The sequence below is a fragment of the Cariama cristata genome, unplaced genomic scaffold, assembly GCF_000690535.1.
Source record: "Cariama cristata isolate BGI_N322 unplaced genomic scaffold, ASM69053v1 scaffold12732, whole genome shotgun sequence".
NCBI classification, from domain to species: domain Eukaryota; kingdom Metazoa; phylum Chordata; class Aves; order Cariamiformes; family Cariamidae; genus Cariama; species Cariama cristata.
Window position 1 is genome coordinate 2,469 of NW_009605539.1, and position 15,057 is coordinate 17,525.

The following is a 15,057-nucleotide window of genomic DNA, read 5'->3' on the forward strand; positions in this document are numbered from 1 at the left end:
GTTGCAACTTTTCCGTATCTATTCGCTGTTCTTTAAACCTTAACTATGTTTAAGTAACTAGTCTTCCAAGATATTTATTGAGTAAGAACTATGTTCTAGTTGACCAAAATATTCAGACGATAAAGTAACTTCTTGTTCCTTGGCAATTCAGGATACTTCTTTCAACGTGATACCACTACTGTCTGCCTGAACAGAATACTTTAAAAAGTGTGCACAGCTGGTGCGCTCATGAGAGAGTATGATGCTTTATGCATATTCTAATGAATGGCTTTTATTTATTCCTTGGTCTTGCATAGTTACTGGCATCTCTTGTTTTCCAGCTTCGAGCTCAGAACCAAGTGCTGAAAAAAGGGGTTGTAGACGAGCAAGCAAACTCTGCTTCTCTGAAGGTAATCTCTAAAAACTGCTCATGTCAGATGTATTAAACTGTGAAAAAATAGGTAAATGGGAAGGGTAACTGGGAATGTTTTTTACTCAAAGTACTGTAATTGAATAAAGAAAGAACTTGATTTAGTAACAGAATTTCTGTTCTGCAAGTCTTCATTGTTCTCTGTAGATGCCGACTGTGTAAAAGTGGAAGGTTCCTTCTTGATTAGCTTATAGAATGAAGTACCTACTGGAGTGTGATCTGTAGGCAGCTCAAGGAAGTAAAATGTGTTTTCTAGTTTAAAAGCAGTACTTTTTGCCTCTTCAGTGTTAAAATAGTGAAGAAAGCAATTTTTTAACATGTTCTTTTTTTAAAATGTGATACTTAATTTTAAAACACGCTTTTAATAAGAAAAAATTAAAAGTTTTAAAATTAAACTTTTTGGTCATTCAGGAGCAACTGAAGATGAAGGATCAATCGCTGAGAAAACTGCAACAAGAAATGGACAGCTTGACCTTTCGAAATCAGCAACTTGCCAAGCGGGTGGAGTTACTTCAAGATGAACTTGCATTAAGTGAAGCTAGGGGCAAGAAAAACAAGGTATGTGCTAAAGGGAAAAAAGTTACTTAGCAGATATCTGCTCCTCACCTGTCAATGTCTTATCCCGATTCCTAGCAGTAGTTACTTTGTGTCAAGGGTTGAGCTGGATGTTTTTGTCAGAACTTGTGTTATTAACTGATGTTAGTGAAAATAGCCACAAAACAGGTATTGGTACATATATTATATGCTAAGTAGTTCTGTACTCTTCTTTCTCGTGTGTCAGCTAACTGATACTGAATTGCTGTTTCCCTTTCCAGATATTTATTAAGTGTTCTAACAGCTGGGAAAGATCTTGGAGCTCTGTGATTAATCTGCTGCTTTGAAGAAAACTGATCACCGCTCATTTCCTATCCCCATCTCCTTGCTTTGTAATTTAGATGTCGATGGTTAACTCTTCAGCCTATGATTGTAGCTTTTCTAGTCGGCTCTTATGTGAATCTTGCCAAATGCTTTGAACTCTAAATTTTTAGCTAGCATTTCTTATGTTATTTCAAAACGGCAGAATGATTTCAGTACTGCGGTCTTTCTCTGCCAAAATGCTTACTGAATAAACCTAGTTATACGATGTTCTGTCTGAGATCAGCCATGTCTTCTGTAGGTAACATCAGAATTCCAGGGGTGGTGTGTCTGGACTTAAATAATTCTCAAGCATCCTTTGCTGCCTTCCTCTTATGAGGAAACCCCTCTTAATTACTGTCAATTTTTCTTTTTTAATTGGCTCCCCAAATGCTGTACCTATCAAGACTGACATTAAAGAAATCATTCAACTGATTAACAATACAATAATCTTCCTTGCTTTTTCCCTAAACTCTTGTGCATTATTTTTTTTTTTTTTGCTATCCAGTTCCTTGACAAGAATAGGACCTTGACTTACATTATTCATGAGCCATAGTAGATTGTTCTTCAAAATGCACTTTGGCCCTTCTGTTCTTTTATTTCATGTTACGTAACTTACCGCTTCACTAGACATGCTTCCAAATTTTTAAGCACCTCAGCCTGGCTTGAGTAGCTTTGCAAACCATTGCCACTGACTTTCTTTCCTGTTCAGCTGGCAGAATGCACAGTTTTGTATTTTTTTTAAGTGTTTGTACTACCCTTTAAATGTGTTCCCTTTAGTTTTATCTGTAGGGCCTCACTGAGTACATACATTGTATTGAACACACCTCCGCTAAATTCTCTGTCACCCTTACTTCAGAGACTTGCCATTGGGAGACCACGTAAATAGCATCTAAAACTGTTCAAGATTCGGAAAGATGATCTGTCAGACTGCAATCCTTTTAGAAGGAGGAGAATATATGCTCATATCTCAGGTGTTGTAGTTCATAGATTAACATCAAATGCAGGGGTGGCTTAGCTGTCCCAAGCACTTCCAAGTTCAGTGTTAAGTTTAAATGTAAACAATCTCCCTTTTGTTTGGTGATGGTACTACCTTTGTCCAGCAGTGTGGTAGAGCAGAGAAGCAGTGTGGTGATCTCTGAGTCTTTCGGATGAAATGGCTGAAAAGTGAGGAAACAGTTGGCAGAGAGATGTCTCTCTTCTCCAGGCAGTTGGAGTGCAGTGCAAGCCCTGTATCTTCCAGTGCTACAGCCTGCTGTGGGATAGTGCGGTTTCAGTGATTATTGCTGGTCCCTGCTGAGACCAGACCAGCTTACGCCTGGACACTTGGTGAGGGTAGATGTGCCTTACACACAGCTACCAAACCAAATAAGCCTTTGTGCATAGGGTTTCCTATTAGTGACTGCAAACAATCATGCAAGATTCAAATGATGTCAGATGGGCATCTGCCCATACAAGCGATTTCATGTGTGTGTGAATGTGATGCCTGAGTGAAGGCCTTTTTGAGTCCATATCGAGTTAGCATTCTACCACTATACAGTAACAACAGTGTGAAGGAAAAAGTGCTGCTTTTAGGCTCATGCTGTGTGCAACATGGGTACCTTTTGATATATTAATCAATGTAAGTAAGATATATACTTGTGTGCCTCTGGGAATTAGCAGTGGGAAGTGTTTTCATGTACTTGGGGATGGGCTTTGGGAGACTTGGAGATAATGAACGCATTTTCTTTCTTTTAGAAAAGTGCAGAATCCTTATCTCAGTTGAGTCAAGAGCAGAAAAGTGTCTTCAATGAAGACCTTCAGAAGAAAATAGAAGAGAATGAACGACTACATATACTTGTGAGTGAAACTTTTAGCCTTTCTTTTTAGTTCAGAAAACTGGTCACACGAACGAAGGGAGAGGAAAATAAAATACCATCTGAAAACTAGTGGGTTTAGAAGCTTAGTTTTATGCACAACAGTAGATTAGATCGGATAGCTTGTTTATAAAGATGTTCACTGGGCAAATGAGAAAGTATTTAGACTTCAGATTCTTAAAACAGGATGTGGAATAACTCACATAATACCTGTTTTCTAATTTAGTTTTTTAATTTTTGGTTACACTTAGCTACTCTACTGAAGATAGCCATATAGTTGGTACTGGGTGGAAACTTCTTTTTATTTCACTAATTGTTTCAGAATTTCCTTAAAGCTTACAATTTTTTCTGCAAGTTGCCATGATTAAGTCAGGAATTAATTTACTGAAATGAAATGCATTTCACTTTGGTTTAGAAAACTCAAGAAAAACCTTACAGCTCAAGTTTTATGTCTGCTATTAATTGGCAATACACTTAAGGAATGCTTGGTACTACAAAACTTTTATAAACACAAAGTACTTTGTTCCTGAATCTTTTCTGTGTAAATATCATTATAAAATTTCTGTCTGTCTGAGAGCTAGTACTTGTTATTAACCTGGAACGGCTAATTAAATTGGTGTAACTCATAGGGCTAAATTCCATAGTAAAACGAATCTTTAGTGTAAGCTCTGCTTTTCTTCTTTTAGTTCTTTGAAGCAGATGAGCAGCACAAACGTTTAGAAGCGGAGCTGAGAACTAGACTTGAGGTTTTGGAAACTGATGCTGCCCAGCACCAAGCTGTGGTGGACAGTTTAACGAGGAAATACACGGATACCATAGAAAAGCTGCAGAATGATAAAGCCAAATTAGAAGTAAGGAGTTTTTCTCTTCTTCACAAGTTTGAAAAGTTTTGAAATGAAATGTCTTGCTGTGTCAGTATTTACATTGTGAGATTATCTTCTTGCATAAAGATCAAGTCTCAGACACTAGAAAGAGAAGCTAAGGACTGTAGGCTTCGAACCGAAGAATGGTAAGTGTTTTTATTTAATATAATGAAAAATTGATTTAAAGAAATAACTGCTGCAAAAGATTAACTGGATTCTTTTTAGAGAATAATACCTTAAAAAAAAAAAAGACTTTGTTAAAACTCAAAATACTGGGCAACAGCACATTAACATCAAAACTGCGTAGGTCAGACCCTTTTTCTTTCTGCTGAGTATGTAACTAGACAATCAATTCCACAGATTCAGCTTTCTGTAAGAGCAGTTTTGTCGCCAAGCTATTTTAAGTAGATGTGAAGTTGATGAAAGCTTAAAGAATTTATTTGTATTGGAATGCTATAAAAAGTAAAGAAACTACTGAACTTGTACGAAACAAAGATATGTGGGTTCTTACAAACTGCTTCTAAAAACAAAGCTTGGGTAAGGTATGCTGAGACAACCGACTGAAAAGAGTTTCAAAAAAACCCCTCCACCCCAAAAGCTGCTTGAACAACTTTTGCTTCAGGTATAACACGCTCAGCTAGAGTATTTGAAAGTTTTTCTTGAAGGATTGTATTGTTACTTTCGGAGTACCTTCACTGTCTTGAAGACCAGTTGTAGAAAATGGGGAAAGTTGAGGACTGTGGGCCAAATCGAGTTAGGGTGCACTTCTCTGAAGTTGATTATTAAGGTGCATTTTTTAAAGGTATATGTGTAGTATAGATCTTTAATGTAATGGATAAAATGCATAGTGAATTATCAGATGAAGAGTTCCTTCTTTCATATGGTAACCTTGAAGCGTGTATTTTATTTTGATAGATGCAAAGATACTTGAATTCCAATAACTCTCCTCTAACACAGGTCAGGGTTTCACTAAGGATGACTTGCAAAAGAGGATGAAAGCTGTGTTTTGCTGCTGTTGCTTTTTTGTGGTGTTTGAAAAACAGTGTAGTCTTAATCTACTACTATTCAGTTCAGAGCTTGTCTGTCATGTTCTATGATGACTGGGTAATTAATGTCATTGTAAGAAATTGTCTTTACCATTTAAGAAAGGATGCTTTTTAAAAAAAAAAAGCCTGACACTTCCTTATTTTAAACACTGAAATCAGTATCTAATGAATAGAGGACAGAAGGTGTCTTTGAGAGTACTGCTCTTCTGTTTTCCCCACTCTGTCAGGGGAAGGGATCCATTTGCCCCTGACACCCACACTTGATTCAGGAAAGCCAGGGGGTTATGAGACTTGACAGCCTGCATGCCTTGAAAGTTAAAGGGCAGAATGTAAAACAAAACATATCAAACTACTTGTTTGCCATTCCTTCATAGTACAAAAAGGAAACATCTGTACCTTTGCAGTTTGAGTTTATTTTCTATCATGCCCAATGCTACTGCAATTCATGCTGTACAGTTTTTATGCAATTTTGGATCTGCTCTTGAAGAAAAATGTTTGTTAATGTGCTTGAGCTACTTATTGGCCCATTTCTTCATATCTTGTTTGTCTACTTTTGGATTCTTTTTCCTTGTTAGTCCTGATAAATTTCCATGTATCAAATTTTTTTGTAAAAAAAAAAAAAAACCAAACCTGTCACTTTGACACCTTCCCTCCACCCTCCACTATATGTGCAGGAGTTCTAAATGTCAAATGGGAAGCAAAACAGTGAAGAATTTGGGGGCCTAAGTTAGGTAAGGTGTGGAATTTGGTCTGAATCAATATGCAGTAATCTTTGTTGATATATGTATATAATGCTGGAATATGTTACTGTTCATCTCAAGAACCTACACTAATGATATTAGTAATCTCAATAACTTAGTTTCACATCTATATACACAATCAAATGGAAGTGAAGCAGATCTAGGGAAAAATCACTTGAGAATGCATCAGAAACACAATTGCCAAGTCTTGTGGGAATGGGCCATATCATAGCAGTATTTAAATATGGGGCTTTGAAAAGCTTGTGAGGTATTTCTACTAGGGATGTGACATAGTTAACTGAATTATCAACAACTCACTCCTTGCATATTGGAATGCCATATCGGATATATAGTAACTAATTTAAATGCCCTTTTGCATTCCCGTTCAAAAGAATACCTTCGTATAGCTTATACAATAATTGCAGAATTGGAAAATAATGTAAAGGTTAACTCTGAAATAAGTTGAGCTTCTCAAGAATGGAACTTAGAATTCACAACAATTTATTGCATCTTTCTCTGTATTTTAATCCCTAACAAATCCAATGTCATATATTAAATATAACATAAAGGAGGAAAAATTATTCCTACTGTGTTATTTCTCTATAACTTCTAAAGAGACAGATACCTGTATGCTCAAGTGATGCTTATGATGTGCTACGGTGTTAGTGACAGATTGAATTTTAAAGGTTTACAATGTGTGTATGTGTGGTTTTTCGTTTGTCTTTTCGTTATTTAGCCAGCAACAGTTAAAGAATCTTCAAGCAGCTTTGGGCAGTAGACTGGAAGAATCTCTGTGCATAATCAATGAAAAAGTACCTTTTAATGACACAAGTATGTATTGTCTTGGTCTGGGTTTCTTGTTTAACTTTGGGTATCCATCTGGAGGGAAGTATTCTTTATGAATTAAAATATATTAGCTGTAAGAAATGTTAGACATCTGAACAGACGCTTGGAGGTAATTGTAATAAGTATTCATAATACTCATCATAATCTTGCTTAGTGATCTTAAAATATAAACTTTTTATATTTATATATAAATATCTCTAATGAAAACTAAGACTTTTGGAGGCTTTTAAGTAATTTGCTACTTGTCTTGCTTAGCGTTGACAGAATATTGTGAAAGATGAAGGAAAGACTGCTTTGTCCACAAAGATTTCTTTAGTAACTAACCTTAGTAGTATTTTTGGCAGGGTATATTCAAGAGTTACCATAAGTTAAGATGGGGATAAACTAGTGGCTGCGGAGATGTTGACATAATGAGGCATGGCATCAATAATGGCCCACACTTAGTAGGAAGTCTGGGTGTTTTCTGATCAGAGATGAGACACCTGACAGACTAGTTCTTATCTGTGGTTTGTCTCAGGCTCGTTCATCTCTTCAGGGGGAAAAACCTCTTTGGATTTGGGGACTTTTACCTGAAGCAACCTTTTTTTTTTCTTCTTCCTTTCCAACTGCTACTAGATAAACTGAAGCACAGAGGTTACCGTGAAGTTAGGCAAAGGCTGAGCACTCCTTACTTTGGTACAAGAATCAATTAGTACGTGCCAGATCAGTGCTGTGTACTGGGTGCTTTTGTGAATAGCTTGAACACAAGGTTGTACTTGGGCAGGCAACAGTCTGCGCTCTTCTGGCAGTGAGACTGGGAGGACCTGGATTAGTGAAAAAGCTGAAAGTAGTGGAGAAGGAGCAGGGAAGTGAAACAGGCTGTTGAATTTCTGGTAGGTTTTATTGGTAGCCTTTGCGTCTTTCATTCAGTTTAAAACTTGATGACAGTGTTTTGAATAGCCTTAGGTTCTCTAAAAGCTGATCTGGTGGGTGCTGCAGAGGTGAGCCTTCCAAGTTCTCCACTGGGTTGGCAATCCAGTGAGCCTTGGCTTGGAAACACCAGGTCATCTTCTCTTTAGGAAATGTTGACTCCCGTACAGCATGTTATGCTTAGGTGTTGGTGACTTGAGTTGACACCCTTTTCACTTGTTCACAAAGATCACTTTGTCTGGCACCTGCTGCATATTTCTATTTCTCTGGCTTTAGCTGATTTTTCTTTTTTACAGGTGGTTGTCATTGTAGTGAGAACTTTGATGCAAATAATTTATCTGCCTAGTCAGCTACCATAGCGTAGTATTTTTGCTTGTGGAGAAAACACTGCAAATAGCAGACAGATCTTTAGTGATAGGAGAAAGAGAAAGTCAGGAAATGTTTGCTATGGATTCCAACTGTCTTGCTATAGGCTCTGTAGTTGGTTTTAAGTGTAACTAGCAGCTGGCTTCAGTTTCAGTAACAATCAAATGATTTATTGACTGCTGAGCATGATTTTGAGTGTAGAAAGATAAGAAAGTTTTCTGAAGCATGTACTTACTAGTGGGATTCAGTAATTTTGGATAGTTTTTTTGTTCTGAATACAACTACCTCTTCCCATGTGTTAATTGCAGAATGTGAAAGACACAAAAGGAATAAGAAGCTGTAAATTTCCTTTGTGTGCAAATTTTAGTGGTTAGTATTCTGTTTAATTGAGGATGGATGTGATCCCTTTTAAATCCATAAGACTTTGTAAGTTGTTCTCTAGGTACAAATATCCTTCTACCTCTTCAAAAATTGTGCTCGCTTGTAATTGAATAATCATTCTGGTTGCTCTGTAACCAGAACAGGATGCTGAAATACCTGAAGAGTACATCTTATTCTAAATTATCAACAAATCAAGCATTTACAGGAGCTTTTTTTTTAAATGTGCAGACCATTAAAAAATACATTCATCTTACTTGACAGTCCCCAGAATGGGATTGAAATTTGAAGATCATCTTGAATTCTTTAAAACTTTAAAAAAAAAGATGGTTTTCACTTGTGTTAATGATGAATACTGTTCTTTTGGGCAAGAGGATTCTGATCTTACCTATCAAATTCAGGGTGTTCAGATGGTTAAATTTGACTTAGAATCTGAGGCAAATATAGAAGTGCTTTCTTTCGAACTAGTCACAGTAACAGTTCTTAAGTGAGGATGTTTAGGCCTACTTTATTGAAGCCAATTGTTTGTATCTTTTTAGTTAATATTAGTTACATGAACTCTAATATTACTGCAATGAAATTTTGTATTGAAAAAAAAAAAATCACTATTTACCAATGTGTCTCTTAAAAAAACAAAAAGCAACAACCTCCCCCCCTGCCCCAAACAAGAAAACAACCACATTCAATAGGTGCATATAACTCAATTTTTGTCCTGTAGGATCTAATCGATACAATGCCCTGAATGTACCATTACACAACAGAAGATATCAGGTAAGTGCCTTTTGTGGCTTCATATGTAAAGATGCAACTTTCTACACAGATACTGAATAAAAAGTCATTTTAGTGCCCTGAAATGGCACAAGATAGCCTATCTTACTACCAGCATCATATTCCAAGGGAATTCCTGTCCACAGAGCCTCTGCGCTTTTCCAAAGGTAGTCTATACTGCTCTTATATTGAGGAGTCAGGTTGTCTGCTTGCCTTGCTTCACTAGAGCTAATCTGTTGACTACTGGCTGATGATCACTGTAGGTATTAACTCAGGCATGCCTTTCTAAAAAGAATGGAAAAAAGTACAGTTATATGAAATATTCTTTTCTTATGCCAAACTGCAGTAAGTTAGAACTTGAACATTTAATTTTTAAAATTGGTTAAAACTACATTAGTTTAGATTTCTTAAGCTTTTTGTTGAAAAAAGGTAGTTTTGATATCTTAAATTCCTTTTCCCTCAAACTGAGCTTCTTCAGTCACTTACTTGAGCCCCAAAGAATGTTTGCCTTTGTAAACTATACATTGGTGTGTACACTAGAATACTATATTAGTTAATATTACTTGCCACTAGTCATAATCCTTTTAAGGAATAAATCATGTATCTTTGAGAACTATGCATGGTTCATTTACATTTTGTGGGATACTTCTTGCCAAAATACCTCTTACTTGCAGCCAAATCACTCTTATTAATTTAAATATTATTTTAAAAAAGAAACAATTTCTGTTCATTACTGTAATTTCATCAATTACCTTGGGAATATGGTTTACTCAGTATTCAAAAATAAGCATTAGTTTTCTGTGAATAGCTAAATACATTATCTGATTTACTACTGCAAAAAGCAATAATTTGATGCAGTCAAAATTTTCCTGTTTTGCTACCACTGAGGATGGGCTCCACAGTGCTCAGTGTTTTTTCCCTTTGCTTGTATGATATGTCTCAAACCTTCAAGTTAGTGCATTCAGATGCCACCGAAGAAAGATTTCAAGTGGCTGCTTTCTCCTTTCTTCAGAAGTGCCTATAAAGAGACCTTGTTCCTAATGTCTGCTGTGAGAAAGGTGACTTGCTGTCCAGTTTTGTGGTGGAAGTAGCCTTAAATCAACCTGTTGCCGAGTTCTAAGAACAATCTGAATAACTGTGTGGAGAGGTTTCTCCTTTTAAGAATTTCTGCTAGCACTTTTGAAGAAAATTTTTAAGAATTTCTGCTTCAAGATCTGCAGTCTTGAAAATGTTCCAGGACAGATTTTTATGACTGGCTTTGCCAGTGGAGACAAAGTGCTTGTGTATTAGCACAGGCTGCAGTGTAAAGGACAGCAAAACAGTAATATTGTCTGGTTTCCTTCCTTGCATAGTGAATTAATGTACACAAACCAAGTATAATGACTGCATTGATTACTTACCACCATCCCTGATCCATAATCAAGGTACACTTGATTTAACGCTTTGTTGAAGCCTTAGGAATACATCTCTGAAGGATGAGTCATTCTTGGCTGAAAATGTCACTTTAACCTTATTCTCTCCTCCATAAATCACAACAGAGTGTGGTTTTCTTCTTTGTTGCCTTTTTCTGAATGTTCCATTTTGGATTCATTCTTGGATACCTTCCTACTGCACTACAGCTACGGAACAGCCTTATTCATGAGCAGCAGCTCAGTTCTGTCCAGGTGCGAAAATAAGAATTGAGTGTTACTGGTTAGAGAAGCAGACACCTTTTATTCTGGGAGAAAACCTCATTGGTTCTTATTACTTAAAGTTAGGTTTCCTTACAACCAGGTGCTACAAATTTCTCACTATCATCACACTGAAAGAACTGAGCTGTTGTCAGTGATTAGGCTATTGGTCTTTAGAAGTCTTAATTTCAAAGATGGTCTCTGAAATTGAACTAACCTCTAAGTGTTCTTGTGGCCTGTCATTTGAGAAATGCATCACCTGTTGTATGAAATACAAATGTACTTTGTTGTCATAGAAAAACACACGCTTCTGCGTGGCATTGTAGTTCATGAATAAACTTTAAAAATGAAGTTAAAGATAATTGCTGCTATGTATTTCAGGCTGAACTAGTAACAATAAAGAAATCATTGATAGCAATTTTTTATATGCAACTCTAGAATTTTTTTCACATTTAAATAGGTACATGTCAAATATAATCATTTTACAACTGTCTTTACAGCTGAAGTTGAGAGACCTTGCAGGCCAGGCACTGGCTTTTGTTCAAGAACTTGTAACAGCTCTTTTGAACTTCCACACATACACTGAGCAGAAGGTACAGATCTTTCCCATTGATTCTGCAACAGACGCTATATCACCGTTAAATCAGAAGGTAAAGCTTACAGATTTCAGCTATGAGTATAATCAATTATGTAGACTTTTATGAGTGAATAATCTTAGTCATGCAAACTTCTGCCACCTTGACTGGAATGCTGTGAATGTGTTCCTGAGAGGCAGCCTCTCCTGCATGAGAAGTCTTTTCTATTGGGGGAATTCTCTGAATGTGGGCGAAGGTGTAGCTGCAGAGAATTCTTCTCCCCCGTGCCTCTGCTACAAGAGCAATATGATAGTCAAAGCAAGGCTTTGATTTTTAAGTGCTAAATGAAAGTGCATTTGTCAAAAGTTTGTCTGACTTATTTTAAAATAATACACAAATATTGCACTGGTAAATAAATGCTTGTCTTAGTTAATGCACTGGGGTATGGGAGATGTCGAGACAGAAGGTCTTGTGTTTAAAGTGTTTAACTGTCATGTGAAATAAACTGGATGTAAGGTAGATCTATGAAGGTGAGAACTTGAACTCTCTTCTCTTGTCAAAAACCAACTTTATAATTTTATTTTGGGCTATTTGTGTAAAGACCTTTTTTGTTAAGTGTTCTGAAGCTTCAGGTCTGTAAAGTGTGTTGAAATTATTACAAGAAACCTGACCTGTTTCTTTCTGTGCAACTCCATGGGAAGACTTTTCTGAGAATATCATTCAGAGCTGTAAAGCTGCATCTTTTGACTTTCTATGCCATGAAGCATGGAAAAGAACTTTGTGCACAAGGATTTGTGGGGCAATGCATATATGTATGCTTTGGGATAAAATTGCTTTAACATCAGAGTGGTTGACTTCATAGTGCAAGTGGACCTATGTGCATTTAAGTTACTGGATGGCAATGTTTTCTGATTCAGACTATAATTTCAGTTTAATAGTTTGTAGGGCTCAGACTTACGCTACCGAGATGGACCATGATGTGCATTCATCAAATGGCTGCAATGCATGTAGTGGCAATGTTAACTATCACACAGCTTTCCTGTTCTTGGGAAGACCTCCTTTACTCTCTTTACTGGCAACAAATATGCCTGCAGAGGTGTTTATCCACTAGAGAAATACCACTGATTTACCTTCTCAGTTGTTTCAACTGTATGAATCAAGAATACACTTTTACAGAGATTCAGCATAGATCTTAGTTTGAGAACAAAGTTTGCTTGCTCCTGCCACCAAATGTACTCAAAATAGCATATCCTTCTTGTGAAAACTATGCGGCTTTGTCATCTTCCAAATTCTCTGGGGCAGGAACTGTCTCCTTGTTTATGTGGCCCAGTGTGATGATTGGATTCTACAGACACTACTGCAGTTTACACTAAGGGAATAAAATCAGGTTTCTTAGACATCACTTCTCACGCGTTTTTTTTTTCTTAATGTCCTAGTTAACACTTCTTTGTTGTTTTTCAGCAGAGAAGTGCTTTCATACCCTGAAACGTGCAACTTAATCAGAACTGTAATTTGATTCTCCTTTTCTGATAATTGACTCAGATTCAGTAGTTCAGGCTTTGTTTGTTTTCATAATTATGTCTCTTGTAGTCTATCCCGTTGTGTATTCGTGACCTAATTGCCTCAGTGCATGCTACCTCTCAGGGCTTTTGCTGTGATTTTCCAGTGGTGAAGCATCTTTTTGTCACTCACGGAAGCTGCTGTTGCTCCTGTATTTTTGATTAATTTACCTATTTGCTTGGCAAGTGTTCTCAGTGTGATCTTAGTTCCTCCACTGAGTGGTTCAAAAACCTCCCTTTAATGTGGTAGAGAAAATGAGACAAGTGTCAGGTAGTGGCTTAGCACACTTGCACTGATTTATTTTTCCCCAACTCCAGGTCTTGTCTGGCGCTTTCGAGCTATTTTCCCCACCAAACACTCAAAGTAGATGTGGACAATTCCCTTCCAGGTTCAAGTATTCCTTTTCTCTTTAAGTATTGGATTGCTGGGTTCTGCTGGGTCTTCAGCATTGTGCCAGATAACTCCAGTCCTCTCTCTTGCGACACAAGTCAGGAGCATTCTGCATGTGTTCTTTCTTCCTCTTTAGGTTTAGGAATTTTCCCTAATTCCATCCAGATTTGTGCATGCATGAATGAGAGCTTGGCATCTCTCTTTTCTTGTTAACACTACGTTACTGCACTGTAATAATACAAGAAATAATTAAAATTTCTCATACCCTGTTTGCCTGGGATCTTTAGCTACTACTGTGGTATAAATAATCAAAGGTGAAGGTATCTTTCTGTGGGGTAAAATAAAAACCAAGATCACTTTTGACTACCTGTGCCAATCTGTGGAAAAAGCTTTTTGCAATACTGTGGTATCAAAATTGAAAGTTGAACAGTACTGCTGTGTTTTGATTGTGTGTAAGAGTAAACACCTTTGTTCTCAGGTATACTTTTTTTTGAAGGTGAAATTAGCTATAGAATTTACTTGAGCAATTTTTGGCAAAGTCAGGCAGTGCTATGAGGCTGGAATTTCATAATTGCCCAAACCTATCATAGTTCTTGAAAGTTTGAATTCTCCCTTTGATTAATTCCTGCTCCATCCTTTGCATTGGCATAAGTGTGCTTTGACCCATGTTGAAAACTGGACTGGATACAGATAAAGATTAAAATGTATCTCTTGCTCTCAGTTTACACTCTGTTTAGTTCTTCAATGTTTTACACAGCATAGTTGTGCAAATGTTTGTGCTGATGCACAGGACAAGGGCTGAGAGGCAAATGAGCTGGGAGGAAGGTAGGATAGTTTATTCTGGTGGCTTAATGGTGCATGGATCTAAATTTGGAGCTGAGCAAGGAATGCAAGAATGTTTAAACTTAAAAAGCAGGGGTTTGGTGTGCTGTGCATGGCAGTTAAAATGAGATAGGGTGCTGTGATAAAGCTCTAGATGGGGTTTTGCCCGGACTTCCATTGTAGTCTTCACTGTTTCTCACTTTCCCTCAAGGTGTGTGTTTGTGTGTCCCGTAGAAGAGGTTGGTGTACATCACTTGAATGTTATATCTTATTATTGACGTCCTGGGGATCATTTAAGATGACAGGTGCTCTGCTAAAGTGGACTGTTCGATTGTTAACTTCAAACAGCTTGCAAAAGCCTTCAGCAAGCACCATTTTAAAATCTCTCTGTACTCAGTTCTCGCAGTATCTTCATGAAAATGCTTCATACGTTCGCCCTCTGGAGGAAGGAATGCTTCACTTGTTTGAGAGTATTACGGAAGATACGGTGACAGTCCTGGTAAGTTTTCTTATTTTTAACATTGAAAAAGATTTTTACAGAGCAAAAATACTTATGTATTGTTTTTATTGTAAAAAACTGTATTGTAAAAATACTTATGTGTTGTTTTTCCTTCCAGGAAACAGCTGTGAAATTGAAGGCCTTCTCAGAACATTTAGCTTCCTACTTGCGCTTTTTAAGAAGGATCCTTCCTTATCAGTTAAAAAGGTACTTTTGATAGATCAAACTAAAGGGACACTAAGTGTCAGGCATACAGCATTGTCAACATCTACAACTCGAATGTTACGTCAGCCCTTAAAGCACTGTGTCTTAGAAGGCAGAACTTTTTTTTTGCCTGCTGGTTTTTGAGCCTGTAGGTTATGCATATTTTTTTCAGCTGGGCATTAGAGCTAACGCCATGTATTTTAAAGCCTTTTTTCCTCCCTTGTGGATGAGACTTTAGTGAAAGCTGCACAGACTTTTAATG

General features: G+C 37.1%; 1 protein-coding gene across 1 annotated transcript; it reads left to right on the forward strand.

The window, feature by feature from the left end:
• Nucleotides 1-323: 323 nt before the first annotated feature.
• On the forward strand, nucleotides 324-14,798 carry LOC104158372 (protein phosphatase 1 regulatory subunit 21-like; the record flags this gene model as incomplete). The annotated part of the gene is made up of 10 exons (XM_009696000.1): nucleotides 324-389; nucleotides 821-967; nucleotides 3,041-3,142; nucleotides 3,846-4,010; nucleotides 4,110-4,168; nucleotides 6,545-6,639; nucleotides 9,026-9,078; nucleotides 11,246-11,395; nucleotides 14,490-14,591; nucleotides 14,710-14,798. Coding segments are annotated over exons 2-10 (950 nt in total), but the record flags the coding sequence as incomplete, so codon positions are not given.
• Nucleotides 14,799-15,057: the final 259 nt, after the last annotated feature.